At 40.3% G+C, this 16,083-nt stretch overlaps 1 protein-coding gene across 6 annotated transcripts in view; it reads left to right on the top strand.

Moving 5' to 3' along the window:
• Window positions 1-13,067, top strand: part of ARID4B (AT-rich interaction domain 4B) — a 152,743-nt gene extending 139,676 nt beyond the window's left edge. For 4 of the 6 annotated variants that reach the window (XM_008985785.5, XM_078357291.1, XM_078357292.1 and 1 more), the window contains 3 exons: window positions 2,436-2,651; window positions 4,370-4,516; window positions 11,321-13,067. In XM_008985785.5, the coding sequence (XP_008984033.3) occupies window positions 2,436-2,651; window positions 4,370-4,516; window positions 11,321-11,448 (491 nt within the window). In that variant the 3' untranslated portion in view covers window positions 11,449-13,067. Of the gene's footprint in view, window positions 1-936; window positions 1,093-2,435; window positions 2,652-4,369; window positions 4,517-11,320 lie in introns of those variants that run through there. The other 2 variants (XR_013529965.1, XM_078357293.1) reach the window with 2 other exon arrangements.
• The last annotated feature ends 3,016 nt before the right edge of the window (window positions 13,068-16,083 follow it).

Raw genomic sequence — 16,083 nt, forward strand, 5'->3', positions numbered from 1 at the left:
TAGTACACTATTTTGATTTTGTCCATACACTCAGAAAAAGTCATACAGATACTGTAAGGCTGCTTGCTTAGAAAAAACAGCAACAACACAGGTTTTCTGATCTTAGATAAATTCTAGTTTTTTCTTTTTTTTTTTTTTTTGGAGACGGAGTTTCGCTCTTGTTACCCAGGCTGGAATGCGATGGCGCGATCACGGTTCACCACAACCTCCGCCTCCTGGGTTCGAGCAATTCTCCTGCCTCAGCTTCCCGAGTAGCTGGGACTACAGGCACGCGCCACCATGCCGAGCTAATATTTGTATTTTTAGTAGAGATGGGGTTTCACCATGTTGACCAGGATGGTCTCGATTTCTTGACCTTGTGATCCACCCGCCTCGGCCTCCCAAAGTGCTGGGATTACAGGCTTGAGCCACCGCGCCCAGCCGATAAATTCTAATTTTAAGCAAGTTGGTATTATTCACTGGTAGTGTTGATTGCTGATGGAAAATCAAGTAGTCTGTTTTTTAAATAATAGCCAATATGCTATAAACATCAACATATGTGTTACCTTTGTGTTTCACAGTTCTTATTATTTGCTATAAAATGTATCACACATTGTGAAATGTTTCAATTTTTATGTTATTTTTATTACAGTGAAATTGATTGTTTAGTAATTCTTCAAGACAAAATCAGCATAGATGTATAACAATCAAGATAACTTTAGAACTAAAATTCCAACAACTCCAGTCTACAACATTTATCTTTCATACTCAATATTACGTGACCTAAGAGTAGCTACGAACAATACTTTTTGCTAAGTATGCTCCAACTTTAGCAATGACTCCGTTCATCAATCCACAGAGAATATATATACTGTATTTCTTCTGAGGGCTGCACATTTTATCTCTCTTTTGTAGACGAAGTAAGAAGCAGAAAATATGTAAAGAATTTTTTTTCAGGTGCCCCACACTGACCTCCTGCTGCTCTTCCAGGAGACTCCTACCACCTCCACTGCCTGACCTTTGCTAGCAGCCGGCTTGGCTGCACTTCAGTGCAGAAAAGGGTTATTCGGCCAGCTCCCCGAGGTTCTGCTGAGCCCATATGACTTCCAGGCGGTGAATATGGCGTCCCTGGGGCCCCGGGCGGCTGTGCTCAGCAAGGCCATGAAAGCCAGGCTGAGACAGTCCACTGCATAGAGTGGGGCCAAGCCTTGGGTGGCTTAGCTAGGAGTTGCCAGGGGTTCCAGAGCAGCAGTGGGGGAGCTGGGGAGGGAATTTGTGTATATGTGTCAACAAGTGGTGGAGTTTCTTTATTCCCAGAATTTCACAGTGGGAGGAATTAACTGCTATCTACCTTTACTATTTGGAATACTTTCTGGCTTTGAGAGTCTAACTCTTTTTTTTTTTTTTTTTTTGGTGACTGTTGTTAAATGAAAAATCAATACATATATGCCAAATCAGTCAGTCATCAATTGTTTGGCGTAACTGGTAGGATATTTAAAGTGTTTTTTCTTTCACTGTGATGTTTTTGTCTTCAGGAGTTTACTATTTAAATGACATTTCCTAGGAGAGCTCATCTTCAATAAGCCATTTAGTATATTCATATAATACAGAGATACAGTGTATTTCCATTTTACTTACTGGGCTTCTGCCATGGTAAATCAGAGTGAGTTAACCATTCTCAGAGAATAATTTAGTAACATGAATTAATTCTGATGAAATCTAAAGTAATACTTTGTATCCAGAAAGAGGTTATCTATGGAAATACTAATCCCATCACCTGTTCACATGGTAAGCTGTCAAGGTTAAGTATTTCCATTTTAGTACTGAAGTGTAATTCACAATAACAGTTGTAACATAATTGTTACACAGACTTCTGAATTGTTCAAAAAATAGTGACTATTTCGTTAGGATGAAATTAATTATTTTAGTCAACCCACAGCATAGGAATTAGTTAAAAATAATTTCGTCATACACATCAAAATTTAGAGTTTATTCCCGAGGAGTTCTTTATTGAATATGATGATTGTGCATCATTATTTCTTTGTGGCCAAAGGAGTAGGAAAGTGTTGTATAAACCCAATGTTACATATTCATTGTAGAAGTTTCTACAAGTAATAATTTTAAAAGATGTTATATTTTATTTTATATATTAATATAATAGAGTAAAAAGCCATTCAGATGATTACTATGTATTTAACAGTCAAGCATAATGAAAGATTAGTGTGAGTGATTTTAAAATATATATGTATTATTGGCAGTTCAGGTAAGAAGAGTTTTTTTGTTTTTTGGTTTTTTTTTTTCCCTAAGATGCTGCTGCATTTGTATGTGATTTTGCAGGTTTATAGGCAGGTTGTTTTCTGTAGTAGTAAATTCTAATGGTTAATTTAAAATTATCTATTAAAATCTGTGGCAAATTTATTGTTGCATTTTTATTAAATCTTTTCTTTCTCTTTCAGCAAATAGTAGTGATAGTGAAGAACTTTCAGCTGGTGAAAGTATAACTAAGAGTCAGCCAGTCAAATCAGTTTCCACCGGAATGAAGTCTCATAGTACCAAATCTCCTGCAAGGACACAGTCTCCAGGAAAATGCGGCAAGAATGGTGATAAGGATCCAGACCTCAAGGAACCCAGCAATCGATTACCCAAAGTCTACAAATGGAGTTTTCAGATGTGTAAGTGATGTGTTAAATTGACAAGCATACAAACTTCATCCCAGAAACTCTTTTTGTTTTGTTTTGTTTTTTGAGACTGTGTCTCGCTCTGTCACTAGGCTGGGGTACTGTGGCGCCATCTCGGCTCACTGCAGTCTCCACCTCCCTGGTTCAAGCTATTCTCCTGCCTGAGTCTCCCGAGTACCTGAGATTACAGGTGCAAGCCACCACACCCAGCTACTTTTTTTTTTTTTTTTGGTATTTTTTAGTAGAGATAGGGTTTTACCATGTTGGCCGGGATGGTCTTGAACTCCTGACCTCAGATGATCCACTTGCCTCGGCCTCCCATAGTACTGGGATTTCAGGCATAAGCCACTGCACTCAGCCCCAGTCCTAGTAACTCTTCATGAAAAAGAGGCTATACCAGACTTAATAGATGTACTAATGAATTGCAGTGTATAGATCTTATTTGGAGTGTGATTTGAATAAATAAATTGCTAAAAGAAAAATTTTAAGGCAATGGAGGCAAGTGCCAACACTGACCAGATATTTCTGATATGATATCTGTAATTTGATTTAAAATTATCTGGCGTTAGGGGTGAGGAGTGGATAGGGGTGCAGATAATACAAGGTTTGCCATAAATTTATGATTACTAAAGCTGGATGATGATTTCTATCCTCTCTATACTTTTGTATATGTGATAAACTTTCATAAATCTTCATTTAAAAAAAAAAGTTCATATATATATATTTTAAAGCGAGACAAGGTCTCACTGTCTTGGCCAGGCTAGTCTTGAACTCCTGAGCTCAGGTGATCCTCCCATCTCAGCCTCCCAAAGTGCTAGGATTGCAGGTGTGAGCCACCACACCCCGCCAATATGTATATTTCTTAATACTATAGAGTTTCTCACACAAGGAAATACCTCAAGTATTCTTAAGAGATTGAAGATTGCTTTAGAGCTTTTTAAAATTTCCTTCCAATTTAAATGTTACACACATACTTTTATTAAAAACCTAAAAAATAAAAAGAGAATAGAAGAGAAAAAATTTATTAATAATCCTGTTACTCAAAAAGTGTGCACAATTTAGCATTTCAGTGGCTTTCCAGGTGTTTTTGTTTTGTTTTGTTTCTGTGTTTTTAGACAGAGTCTTACTCTGTTGCCCAGGCTGGAGTGCAATGGCATGATCTTGGCTCACTAACCTCCACTTCCTGGGTTCAAGCGATTTTCCTGCCCCAGCATTCTGAGAAGCTGGGATTACAGGTTCCCCCACCACGCCCAGCTAATTTTTGTATTTTTACTAGAGATGGGATTTCACCTTGTTGGCTAGGCTTGTATGAAACTCCTGACCTCGTGATCCACCCTCCTTGGCTTCCCAAAGTGCTGGGATTACAGGTCTGAGCTACTGTGCCTGGCCCCAGTTTTATTTTTAAGTGTGATTTTATTATTATCATTATTATGGTGATACTGTATATTGATGTGGATATTTTAGCATACATATTTAGATCTTAAGGTCTTTAATTGTTTACATATTCATTCATTTAACAAATATTTTGCATTTATTATGTGCCAGGCATTGTTCTAAGCTAGGAAAAAAACTTGGAAAACAAATACTTTAGGAGGCTTAGTTTTTTAGTGTATCTACCTCAACCTTATTGAACAACCATGCTCTATATTCTCTCCTTTATATATTAAACGTTTTTTCAAAGATACCTATTAATGAAAGCTTTAAATTTATAGCGGACCTGGAAAATATGACAAGTGCTGAACGCATCACAATTCTTCAAGAAAAACTTCAAGAAATCAGAAAACATTATCTGTCATTAAAATCAGAAGTTGCTTCCATTGATCGGAGGAGAAAGCGTTTAAAGAAGAAAGAGAGAGAAAGTAAGTATTTTTACTTTATTTATTTATTTTTTTGAGACTGAGTCTCATTCTTGTCACCCAGGCTGGAGTGCGGTGGTGCGATCTCGGCTCACTGCAACCTCCACCTCCAGCAGAAGTTCATTTTCCCAGTTTTAGGGCTGAAAGTCCAAAATCTAGGTGCCAGCAGGTTTGTTTTCTCCTAGGCCTGTCTTGATTGGCTTGCAGACGGCTGCCGCCATGCTGTGTTCACAGTTCACATGGCCTTGGTGCGTAGAGAGACCTTAGAAGAGACCTCTCTTCCAAAGACACAAGTTTTTTTGTGTTAGGGTGCCACCCTTAGGACATTAATTACCTCCCTTTCTGCAAATGCAGTTTCATTGGGGTTCAATACAAAATTTTGTGGTGGACACGATTCAATCTATAACAGATGTCCTAGGCAGAGAGAACAGCAAGTGTCCCTAATATGAGGCTTCTCAAACTTGGCACTGATTGACATTTTGGGCCAGGTGATTCTTTGCTGTGTAGGGCTGTCCTATGCATTATAGGATGTTTAGCAGCATTTCTGGCCACTACCCATTAGATGCCAGTAACACCCTGTGATTGTTTCAACCAAAAATAACTCCAGACATTGGCAGATACCTCCAGGGCTGGGGGCAAAATCCCCCAGAATCACGGCTCTAAGTTGGCAGTACACTCGGTACCTTTTAGGAACAAAGGAAAACCACTGTGGTGTTAAAGTGGTAGAAGTATCAGCCAGCTAAGCAGGGGGCTAAATCATGTGATGCCTTGTAGTCCAGGATAAGGAATTTAAATTTTATTCTAAGAGAAATGGACAACTATTAGAAAGTTTAATTTTTGTTGTTGTTGGGTTTTTTTGTTTTGTTTTTGAGATGTTCGTCCACGCTTAAGTACAGTGGCACAATCTCAGCTCACTGCAACCTCCGCCTCCTAGGTTCAAGTGATTCTCCTACCTCAGCTTCCCGAGTAGCTGGGATTACAGGTATGCACCACCACACTTGGCTAAAATTTGCATTTTTAGTAGAGACAGGGTTTCACCATGCAGGCCAGGCTGACCCAGAACTCCTGATCTCAGGTGATCTGTCCACCTCAGCCTCCCAAAGTGTTGGGATTACAGATGTGAACCATAGCGCCCAGTCTATCAGAAAGTTTTAAATGCAGGAGTGGTATGATGGATGAATGGATGGATGGATGGATGGATGGATGGATTTTGAGATGTATTCTCACTCTGTGGCCCAAGCTAGAGTACAGTGGTGCGATCTCTGCTCACTACAGCCTCCACCTCCCAGGTTCAAGCGATTCTCCTCCCTCAGCCTCCTGAGTAGCTGGGACTATAGGCACGCGCCACTGTGACCAGCTAATTTTTTTTTTTTTGAGTTTCGCTGTTGTTACCCAGGCTGGAGAGTGCAATGGTGCGATCTCGGCTCACCACAACCTCTGCCTTCCGGGTTCAAGCAATTCTCCTGCCTCAGCCTCCTGAGTAGCTGGGACTACAGGCGCGCACCACCATGCCCGGCTAATTTTTGTATTTTTAGTAGAGACGGGGTTTCACCTTGTTGACCAGGATGGTCTTGATCTCTTAACCTCGTGATCCACCCGCCTCGGCCTCCCAAAGTGCTGGGATTATAGGCGTGAGCCACTGTGCTTAGCCTAATTTTTGTTTTTTTTAGTAGAGACAAGGTTTCACTATGTTGGCCAGGCTGGTCTTGAACTCTTGACCTCGTGATCCACCCGCCTTGACCTCCCAAAGTGCTGGGATTGTAGGCATCAGCCACTGCACCCGGCCAGCATGATTTACTTAAAATTTTTTGAAGATCACTGTCTGCCATGTGGAAAGGAGACTCTAGAGGGCCAATGGTGAAAGCCATGTGGCATATAGGAAGCCCATTACAGTAGTTCAGGAAGGTGCTGGATAGTGACTTGTACCATAAGGATGGAGAGCAGTTCATGTTGAATTAACAGCATTTGCAGATGCGTTGGATGTGATGGATATGAAGGAAAGATGGGCTAGGTTTTTGGCTAGAACAACTAGCTGCATGGTGCCATTTTGGAAATGAGGCCGACCTAGAGAAGATGATATGTAGATTAGGGAGCATTGACAAGGTTTCGGTGTTCTGCTTTAGTCGTGTTAAGTTCTCAAATGTATATTAGGCATCCAAGTGGAGATGTCCAGTAGATAGTGGGATGTATAAGTTTATAGTTTAGGGAAGAAGTCAGGACTGAGGTTACACCTTTAAAGTCAATGGCATATCTATGGTGTGGTAGTTATTATTACGAGTGGTTTTTAAAGTCCTAATACTTGAGTAGATCAGCTAGAAAAGAAATGTGGATAGAAAAGAAAAGAAAGCAAGCTGGAACAAATTGGCTTTTAGAGGTAGGGCTGAGAAGGAGAAAACAACCAGGACTTGAGGAGGAATAACCCCAAATGAGGAAAGGAAACAAGGAGAGAATGGCCAAGAAAAGTAAGTGTTTGTGAAGGAGCGGAGTAAAAGCTGTGTGACATCCTGCTGAAAGTCCAGGGAAGTAGTCAGTGGGCTTGACAATGCAGGAGTCGTTGGTCGCCTTTTCAAGAGCATTTTCAGTAAGCTCTGCAGATAAAATCTGGATTAAATGTAGCTGAGGGTGGAGGAACAGTTGAGAAGTAGAGACAGTGACCCTAGAGAAATCTTGAGTCTTGTTATGAAGGAGAGCAAAGAAATGGGACCATAGAGATGGGAAGAGACAGTGTCACATACTGTAAGAGTGTGACTTTGCTTTCCTGTCCCCTTTTTGCCATTGTTACTGTCCTCTGAAGCACTTTGATTTTCATTTCCTTTTTCTTTACACAACTTTTCTACTTATCTCTTCTGCTGTCATAATATTCTTTAAGTCTCTCCACCTTATTTTGTATATGCTTTTTGATTTGAAGGTAGGTGAAAGTCAGTGTGTCTGAGATACAGAGTATTTGAAAAGAGACTAAATGTTTGGGCAGGGCGTGGTGGCTCATACCTATAATCCCAACACTTTGGGAAGCCAAGGCGAGTGGATCACGAGTTCAGGAGTTCAAGACCAGGCTGGCCAACATAGTGAAACCCCATCTCTACTAAAAATACAAAAATTAGCCAGACATAGTGGCAGGTGCCTGTGATCCCAGCTACTCAGAAGCCTGAGGCAGGAGAATCGCTTGAACCGAGGAAGTGGAGGTTGCAGTGAGCCAAGTTCATGCCACTGCACTCCAGCCTGGGCAAGAGTGAGAGAAAAAAATTTTTTTTCTCTCTCAAAAAAGAAATTAAATGTTTATATAATATGTAAAATATATACATGTATAATATACAAAGTACCTACAGAAGCATTCTGTCAAAGAGGATCGGAGTTTCATGTGTTTCATCTCATGTTACCATTTTAAAAGAATAAAAAGTCATAGTTAACATAGTGACCTTTTTAATGCTTTTACTAGAGCTCTTCACCCTTAGGTAACTGAAGCCTTTTTATATAGGAATTTTCTATACAATAAGACATCTGTTAGCTGGTTGCAGTGGCTCACGCCTGTAATCCCAGCACTTTGGGAGGCAGAGGCAGGTTAATCACCTGAGGTCGGGAGTTCGTGACCAGCCTGAAGAGCATGGTGAAATCCTATCTCTACTAAATAAAAAAAAAAAAAAAAAACTTAGCTGGGCATGGTGGCGCATCCCTGTAATCCCAGCTACTTGGGAAGCCGAGGCAGGAGAATCGCTTGAACCTGGAGGTGAAGGTTGCAGTTAGCTGAGATTGTGCCATCACACTCCAGCCTGGGTAACAAGAGCTAAACTCTTGTCTCAAAAAAAAAAAATCTATCCAGAAACTCCTTCTAAGCACTGTTTTGTAGATATGGTTACCACAAATTCTTCCTAATGGTTGATTTTGCTAAATAGAGCCTATCTAGGGAGTTAGCATTAAAAGTCAGTTTGTGGCTGGGCGCAGTGGCTCACGCCTGTAATCCTAGCACTTTGGGAGGCCGAGGCGGGTGGATCATGAGGTCAAGAGATCGAGACCATCCTAGTCAACATGGTGAAACCTCATCTCTACTAAAAATACAAAAAATTAGCTGGGCATGGTGGCGCATGCCTGTAATCCCATCTACTCAGGAGGCTGAGGCAGGAAAATTGCCTGAACCCAGGAGGTGGAGGTTGCGGTGAGCTGAGATCGCGCCATTGCATTCCAGCCTGGGTAACAAGAGCGAAACTCCGTCTCAAAAAAAATAAAAAGTCAGCTTGTAAATACTATTTGAAGAAAAATCCATAGAAAAATGCTTACCCTAGTTAACCAAAGAAATGCAAATCAAATAGGGTATCATTCTTACCAAAAAAATTAAAACTAAAACCAATGCAGGGACAGTGTAGTGAAATTTATATATTTATAGGTTACAAATTATATGGAATACTACTCAACTTTGTAAAGAAAAAGATTTGTATGTACTGATATGGAATGATCTCTTAAAATATATTGTTAAATTGGGGCCGGGCACAGTGGCTCACCCCTGTAATCCCAGCACTTTGGGAGGCCAAGGTGAGCAGATCACCTGAGGTCAGGAATTTGAGACCAGCCTGGCCAACATAGTGAAAACCCCGTCTCTACTAAAAATGTAAAAATTAGCTGGGCATGGTAGCAGGCACTGTAATCCCAGCTACTTAGGAGGCTGAGGCAGGAGAATCGCTTAAACCCAGGAGGTGGAGGTTGCGATGAACTGAGATGGTGCCACTGCACTCCAGACTGGACAAGAGTCAGACTCCATCCCCAAAAAAACATTATAAAAAAATTTATATAAACATTATTAAATTAAAAAAGAAGACACTGAACTATGCTTCCGCTTGTGTTTTTAAAGGTGTGCTGTTATCTACATATTTTAAATTTGCATATCATCTCTCTAGTTTCTAGAGATAAAATTCCTGTAGAACAGGGGTTGCAAAAATTTTCTGTAAAGAGATAATAAATATGTTAGGCTTTGTGGGCCATATGGTCTCTGTAGAAACTTCTCATCTCTGCCATGGTAAGTGTGAAATCTCTCATAGGCAGGATGTAAACAAATGGGCATGGCTATGGCTGTGTTCTAACAGAATTTTCTTTCCAAAGTCAAGTAAGCCAGATTTGCCCCTGGGGCAGTTATTTGTCAGCCTTTCTTCTAGAGTTTTAAAAAATGTGAAGAAACTGGTAATAGTGGGGAGGGGAATTTGATTGATTAGGAGGTTCCTAGATGAGAAGGAAATACACTTTTCTACCTTATTACCCCTGTGCTGAATGAATTTTTAAAATCTGTGTATGTACGGCTGGGCGCAGTGGCTCACACCTGTAATATCAGCACTTTGGAAGCCTGAGGCAGGTGGATCACGAGGTCAGGAGATCGAGACCATCCTGGCCAACAGGGTAAAACCCCCATCTATACTAAAAATACAAAAATTAGCTGGGCATGGTGGCACATGCCTGTAATCCCAGCTACTTGGGAGGCTGAGGCAAGAGAATTGTTTGAACCAGGGAGTCCGGAGGTTGCAGTGAGCCGAGATTACACCATTGCACTCCAGCCTGGCAACAGAAGGAGACTCCATCTAAAAGAAAAAAAAAATCTGTACATATATTTATTTTAAAATATTATTTTATGAACATTAATTTATAACAATGAGAGACGCTAGGTGAGGTGGCTCACGCCTTTAATCCCAGCACTTTGGGAGGCCAAAGCCGGCAGATCATGAGGTCAGGAGTTTAGACCAGCCTGGCCAATGTAGTGAAACCCTGTCTCTACTAAAAAAATACAAAAAATTAGCCGGGTGTGGTGGTGGGCACCTTTAATCCCAGCTACCCAGGAGGCTGAGGCAGGAGAATCACTTGAGATTGCGGTGAGCCAAGATCGCACTACTGCACTTCAGCCCAGGCGACAGTTCAAGACTCCGTCTCAAAAAAAAATTATTTTATGAAAACTAATTTATAACAGTGAGAGAGGCTAGGTGTGGTGGCTCACTCCTGTAATCCCAGCACTTGGGAGGCCCAGGTGGGCAGATCACCTGAGGTCAGGAATTTGAGACCAGTCTGGCCAACATGGCAAAACCCTGTCTCTACTAAAAATATGAAATTAGCTGGGCTTGGTGGTGTACACCTGTAGTCCCAGCTACTTGGGAGGCTGAGCCAGGAGAATCACTTGAACCCAGGAGGCGGAGGTTGCAGTGAGCTGAGATCGTGTCACTGCAGTCTAGCCAGGGTGACAGAGCAAGACTCCATGTGAAAAAAACAAAACAAACAAAAAGGAACAGTGAGAAAATTTCTCTGAGGAAAATAACTAATGTGTTATTTGCTTTGTAAACGTAGTAGAGGAGAATGCAACAGTTGAGCTATGTATTGTTTTGATCCAACTTGAAGAAGCAATTAAGCCTCTGATTCTCGTCACCATTTATATTACAAGAAAACATCAAGTACAGAAAGATGGAGGGATTAGGAGGGGAAAACAGATTTTTGGTTGGATTGCAGATTTTTCCTGTTTCGATATTTGTTTATAAAAAAAAGTATATTCTCTATTTTTTCTGTATCTTGTAGACCAGGCACAGTTTTTTCGCCTCTTTGATCCACTCAGGAGCCTTCCCTGGTCTGTCCCTTTCATTACTTCTGTAGTTGGGCACTGTCTAGCTACCTGAGCTATACACTAGCTTTTCCTCTCTTTACATCGTGGTACTGTGAGAACTGACCACTGTTGTAAGCTAAATGATTTTGGAGAATACAACAGAATTTTAGTTCAGAGGACTAGTATTTTCTGTTGTTAGACATACATTTGTATTAAGCTCTTGGTTTGGTCTCCCTTTTCCTTAGGTGCTGCTACATCCTCATCCTCTTCTTCACCTTCATCCAGTTCCATAACAGCTGCTGTTATGTTAACTTTAGCTGAACCATCAATGTCCAGCGCATCACAAAATGGAATGTCAGTTGAGTGCAGGTGACAGCAGGACTTGCTAAAGCACTTTGCACTTAATGGCTGTTGAGGGCCACTTTTTTTTTTATACTGCACAGTGGCACAAAAAAATATCAGACAAGCACTATTTTATATTTAAAAATTGTTTCTTGACAAGCTGACTTGGCACTTAAGTGCACTTTTTTATGAAGAAAAAGTACAATGAACTGCTTTTCCTCAAGCAATAATTGTTTCCAACTTGTCTGGGAATTGTGTGTCTGGTAACTTGAAGGCCTTCCACTGTGGCAAATGGAGGCTTTTCACTGCCTGTAGAGACAATACAGTAAGCATAGTTAAGGGGTGGGCCAGAACATGTTAAGATAACTTACTGTATATGTATTCCCTTGTATTTTGTTAAAGCTGGAACATTTGATATTTTTCCATTTATTTATGAAAAAATATGAACCTATTTTCATTTGTACAAGGTAATTGTTTTTTAAAGCAAGTCACCTTAGGGTGGCTTTAATTGTATAAGTCAAGCACATGTAATAAATTCAAAACCTGCAGTTAACAGGATATTAGACATCAGTCCTGGTAACCAAATATTAAAGATTCTCTTTAAAAAAGACTGAACATGTTTACAGGTTTGAATTAGGCTAAAAGGTCTTGCAGTGGCTTTTCATGCCCCTTCAAATTGGAATGGAACTACTGTACTTTGCCATTTTTCTATAAATCAGTATTTTTTTTTAATTTTGATATAATTGTGTGAAAAAAGAAAATGGCTAATAAACTGTATTAAATCTTAATGTATAAAGATTGTACTTAGCCAGTTCAAAGTGTATATTTATTCATAATGAATTATAACAGTTATATTTTTGTGTTTTCTTGTAAATGTTTCTTTTCCCTTAAATACAGATAATTCATTTGTATTGCTTATTTTATTATGAGCTACAACAAAAGGACTTCAGGAACAAGTAATGTATTAGTATGGTTCAAGATTGTTGATATGAACTGTCTCAAAAGGATGGTGGTTATTTTAAATATAAATAGCTAATGGAAGTGGTCGGCCTATAAAATTAAATGCCTTGTATAAAATCCAAAATGAATGCAAAATTGTTTTCACTTGTATTGACTTTATGTTGTATGATTCCAATCTCTGTTCTGTTTGGCACTTGTATTTAATTCTTCACCTTTGTAAGACATTTGTATATTGCGGATGTGTTCATTCAAGCTATTTAATACCTGGCACTGTTAATACACAGTACTTTATTGTACAGACTGTTTTACTGTTTTAATTGTAGTTCTGTGTACTTCTTTTGGATGGGGCTGGCATGTTTTATTTGTTTTCTGGCAATACGACATGTGAGAATTTCAAAGCGTTTTGTTGTAGATGCTAACGTGTCAGAATCCTTTACATTCAACTTTTCTAAGAAAAGCATTTCAGTCTTGTAGTGTGTGCTTACAGTAACTAATTTTGTTGAAAATGGTTTCAAGTTATTCAAATTTGTACAGGACTGTAAAGATTTGTTGACAGCAAAATGTTGAAGAAAAAGCTTATAGAATAAAAGCTATAAAGTATATATTAGGATCTGCAAACAATGAAGAATTATGTAATATATTGTACAAATGTAAGCAAAGGCTCTGAAATAAAATGCCATAGTTTGTGAATCCTTGATTTTTGTTTCTAAAAGATTTAGTAATTTTAGTTCATTTCTATATGTGATGGAACTTGACTGGAACATACAAATCCAGCATGTATTATCACAGGGGATTAATTGATATACAAAAAAGGGAGGCTTCTACCTATACAAATTAAAAGTCCATTAACTAGATAAGGAAAGTATTAGGCATTCTTTTTTTTTTTTTTTTTTTTTGAGACAGAGTCTTGTTCTGTTGCCAGGCGCCAGGCTGGAGTGTGGTGGCACAATCTCAGCTCATTGCAACTTTCACCTCCTGGGTTCAAGCAATTCTCCTGCCTCAGCCTCCCAAGTAGCTGGGACTACAGGCATGCGCCACCACGCCCAACTAATTTTTGTATTTTTAGTAGAGACGGGGTTTCACCATGATGGTCAGGATGGTCTCGATCTCTTGACCTTGTGATGTGCCCGCCTCGGCTTCCCAAAGTGTTGGGATTATAGGCTTGAGCCACTGCGCCAGGCCCCTCTTTTTCCTTTTTTGACATAGAGTCTCACCCAGGCTAGAGTGCAGTGCTGCAATCTTGGCTCACTGCAACATCTGTCTCCCAGGTTCAAGCAATTCTCCTGCCTCAGCCTTCCGAGTAGCTGGGATTATAGGTGTCTTCCACCACACCCGGCTGATTTTTGTATTTTTAACGGAGACAGAGCTTCACCATACAGGCTGGTCTTGAACTCCTGACCTCAGGTGATCCACCTGTCTCGGCCTCCCAAAGTGTTGGGATTACAGGCATGAGCCACCATGCCTGGCCTAGGCATTCTTTTATCTTTGCATACACTATTTTGCTTGAGTCTGAATTTAAATATTCTTCTTATCACTTGGAGAACTGTCCAGATTAGAAAATAAAGTTGTTTTTTTTTTTAATTTAACACTTGAAACCATTACCAGCAGCTTTTTAAAATTTTAATTTAGTTGGACCCTCCTGGGTCTTTTATACTTCAGCGTATTCTGTTGGACATTGGAATCATCGGCATTGTTAAAAGTATATTCAGTATTCAGACCCCACTCCCTGACAGGTAGTACCTGGATGTTGATCTTTAATTTTTAAAGGTCTCCAGTGATACTAACATGCATCTGGGTTGAGAAACACTGCTTTGCCACAAACTTTTAAAAATCCATAATCTAGTTTTTTGGCCTCATGTACTGACTTTACACCAAGGAAAAAAACCTTCCTTTAATACAAAGAGAAAGGAAATAAACTTTGTTAAGGCCTAGAAAGCTCAAATTTTTTTTTTTTTTGCGACAGAGTTTCGCTCGTTACCCAGGCTGGAGTGCAATGGCGCGATCTCGGCTCACCGTAACCTCCGCCTCCTGGGTTCAGGCAATTCTCCTGCCTCAGCCTCCTGAGTAGCTGGGATTACTGGCACGTGCCACCATGCCCAGCTAATTTTTTTGTATTTTTAGTAGAGACAGGGTTTCACCATGTTGACCAGGATGGTCTTGATCTCTTGACCTTGTGATCCACCTGCCTCGGCCTCCCAAAGTGCTGGGATTACAGGCTTGAAAGCTCGATTTTTTTAACGCTTCTTTGTGGTGGTCCTATATTTTCAGAAAAATTAGTTTAAGGGATGAGCTTTTAAATCTATGGAACAGTGTTTCCCAAAATGAATTCCTAGAATACTGGTCTGAGGAAATGCTCTGGGAATTTATAACCAAATATATGTTGGAAAATCTATGTATAGCACATTCTTAGTCACAATGTTTGCATATTAAAAACTTTTGAGAAGGCCTGTGAAGAAATACCTGTCTAAATAACTTAACTTTACCCTACTGTTTTCAATCTTACCTGTTTTTTAGGGTTTTTTTCTTTTTTTTGAGATGGAGTCTCACTGTGTCGCCCAGACTGGAGTGCAGTGGCACACTCTTGGCTCACTGCAACCTCCACCTCTCAGGTTCAAGTGATTCTCCTGCCTCAGCCTCCTGAGTAGCTGGGATTATAGGCGAGGTAAATCATGCCTGGCTAATTTTTGTATTTTAGTAGAGACAGTTTCACCATGTTGGTCAGCTGGTCTCAAACTCCTGACCTTGTGATCTGCCCACCTCAGCCTTCTAAAGTGCTGGATTACAGACATGAGCCACTGGGACCAGCCAAGGAACTTTTAATATCATGTACTGAGTATGTTACAGTAACAGTGCTAGGTAGGGGAATTACTCCAAATTTTGTTGGAGTTGAGATTTATACCTTTGGCCTCTGTCTTTCCTGCCTTCTTTGTCCTACTTCCTAGCTTGTTAAGAGGGTTTGAGTATATAATCGCATTAGTAGAATTTGACCTATGCCTACTCCTGGTCACCTAAACTACACTTTACTAAGTTAGTTTACAATTAACATATTAAGGTGATATGTTTCTTTTTTTTTTTTTTTGAGACGGAGCCTTGCTCTGTTACCAAGGCTGGAGTGCAGTGGTGGGATCTCAGCTCACTGCAACCTCCACCTCCCAGGTTCAAGCAATTCTCCTGCCTCAGCCACCTGAGTAGCTGGGACTACAGGCATGTGCCACCAAGCCCAGCTAATCTTTTGCATTTTTAGTATAGACCAGGTTTCACTGTGTTAGCCAGGATGGTCTTGAGCCACCTCGCCCCACCCTATCCTTATATTTTAAAAAATCTCAAAGAGGTCAGTGATCTCTAAATGGTTATAAACAGCACTGAATGGCAATGGAGCTAATTTTAAAACTATCTCTAACCACAGCTTCTTTCACACTGTTTTCTTCTATAAGTATCTGCTACCTGGTCTGGTGCGGTGGTAATTACAGGACTTTGGGAGGCCTAGGTGGGCGGATCACCTACAGTTAGGGGTTCAAGACCAGCCTAACCAACAACATGGAAAAACGCTGTCTCTACTAAAAATACAAAATTAGTTTGTTTGTTTGAGATGGAGTTTCGCTCTGGCACCGAGGCTGGAGTGCAATGGCGACATCTCGGCTCACTGCAACCTCCGGCTCCCGAGTTCAAGCGGTTCTCCTACCTCAAGCTCCAGAGTAGCTGGAAT

This window comes from Callithrix jacchus, chromosome 19 (assembly GCF_049354715.1).
Source record: "Callithrix jacchus isolate 240 chromosome 19, calJac240_pri, whole genome shotgun sequence".
Classification (NCBI taxonomy): Eukaryota; Metazoa; Chordata; class Mammalia; order Primates; family Cebidae; genus Callithrix; species Callithrix jacchus.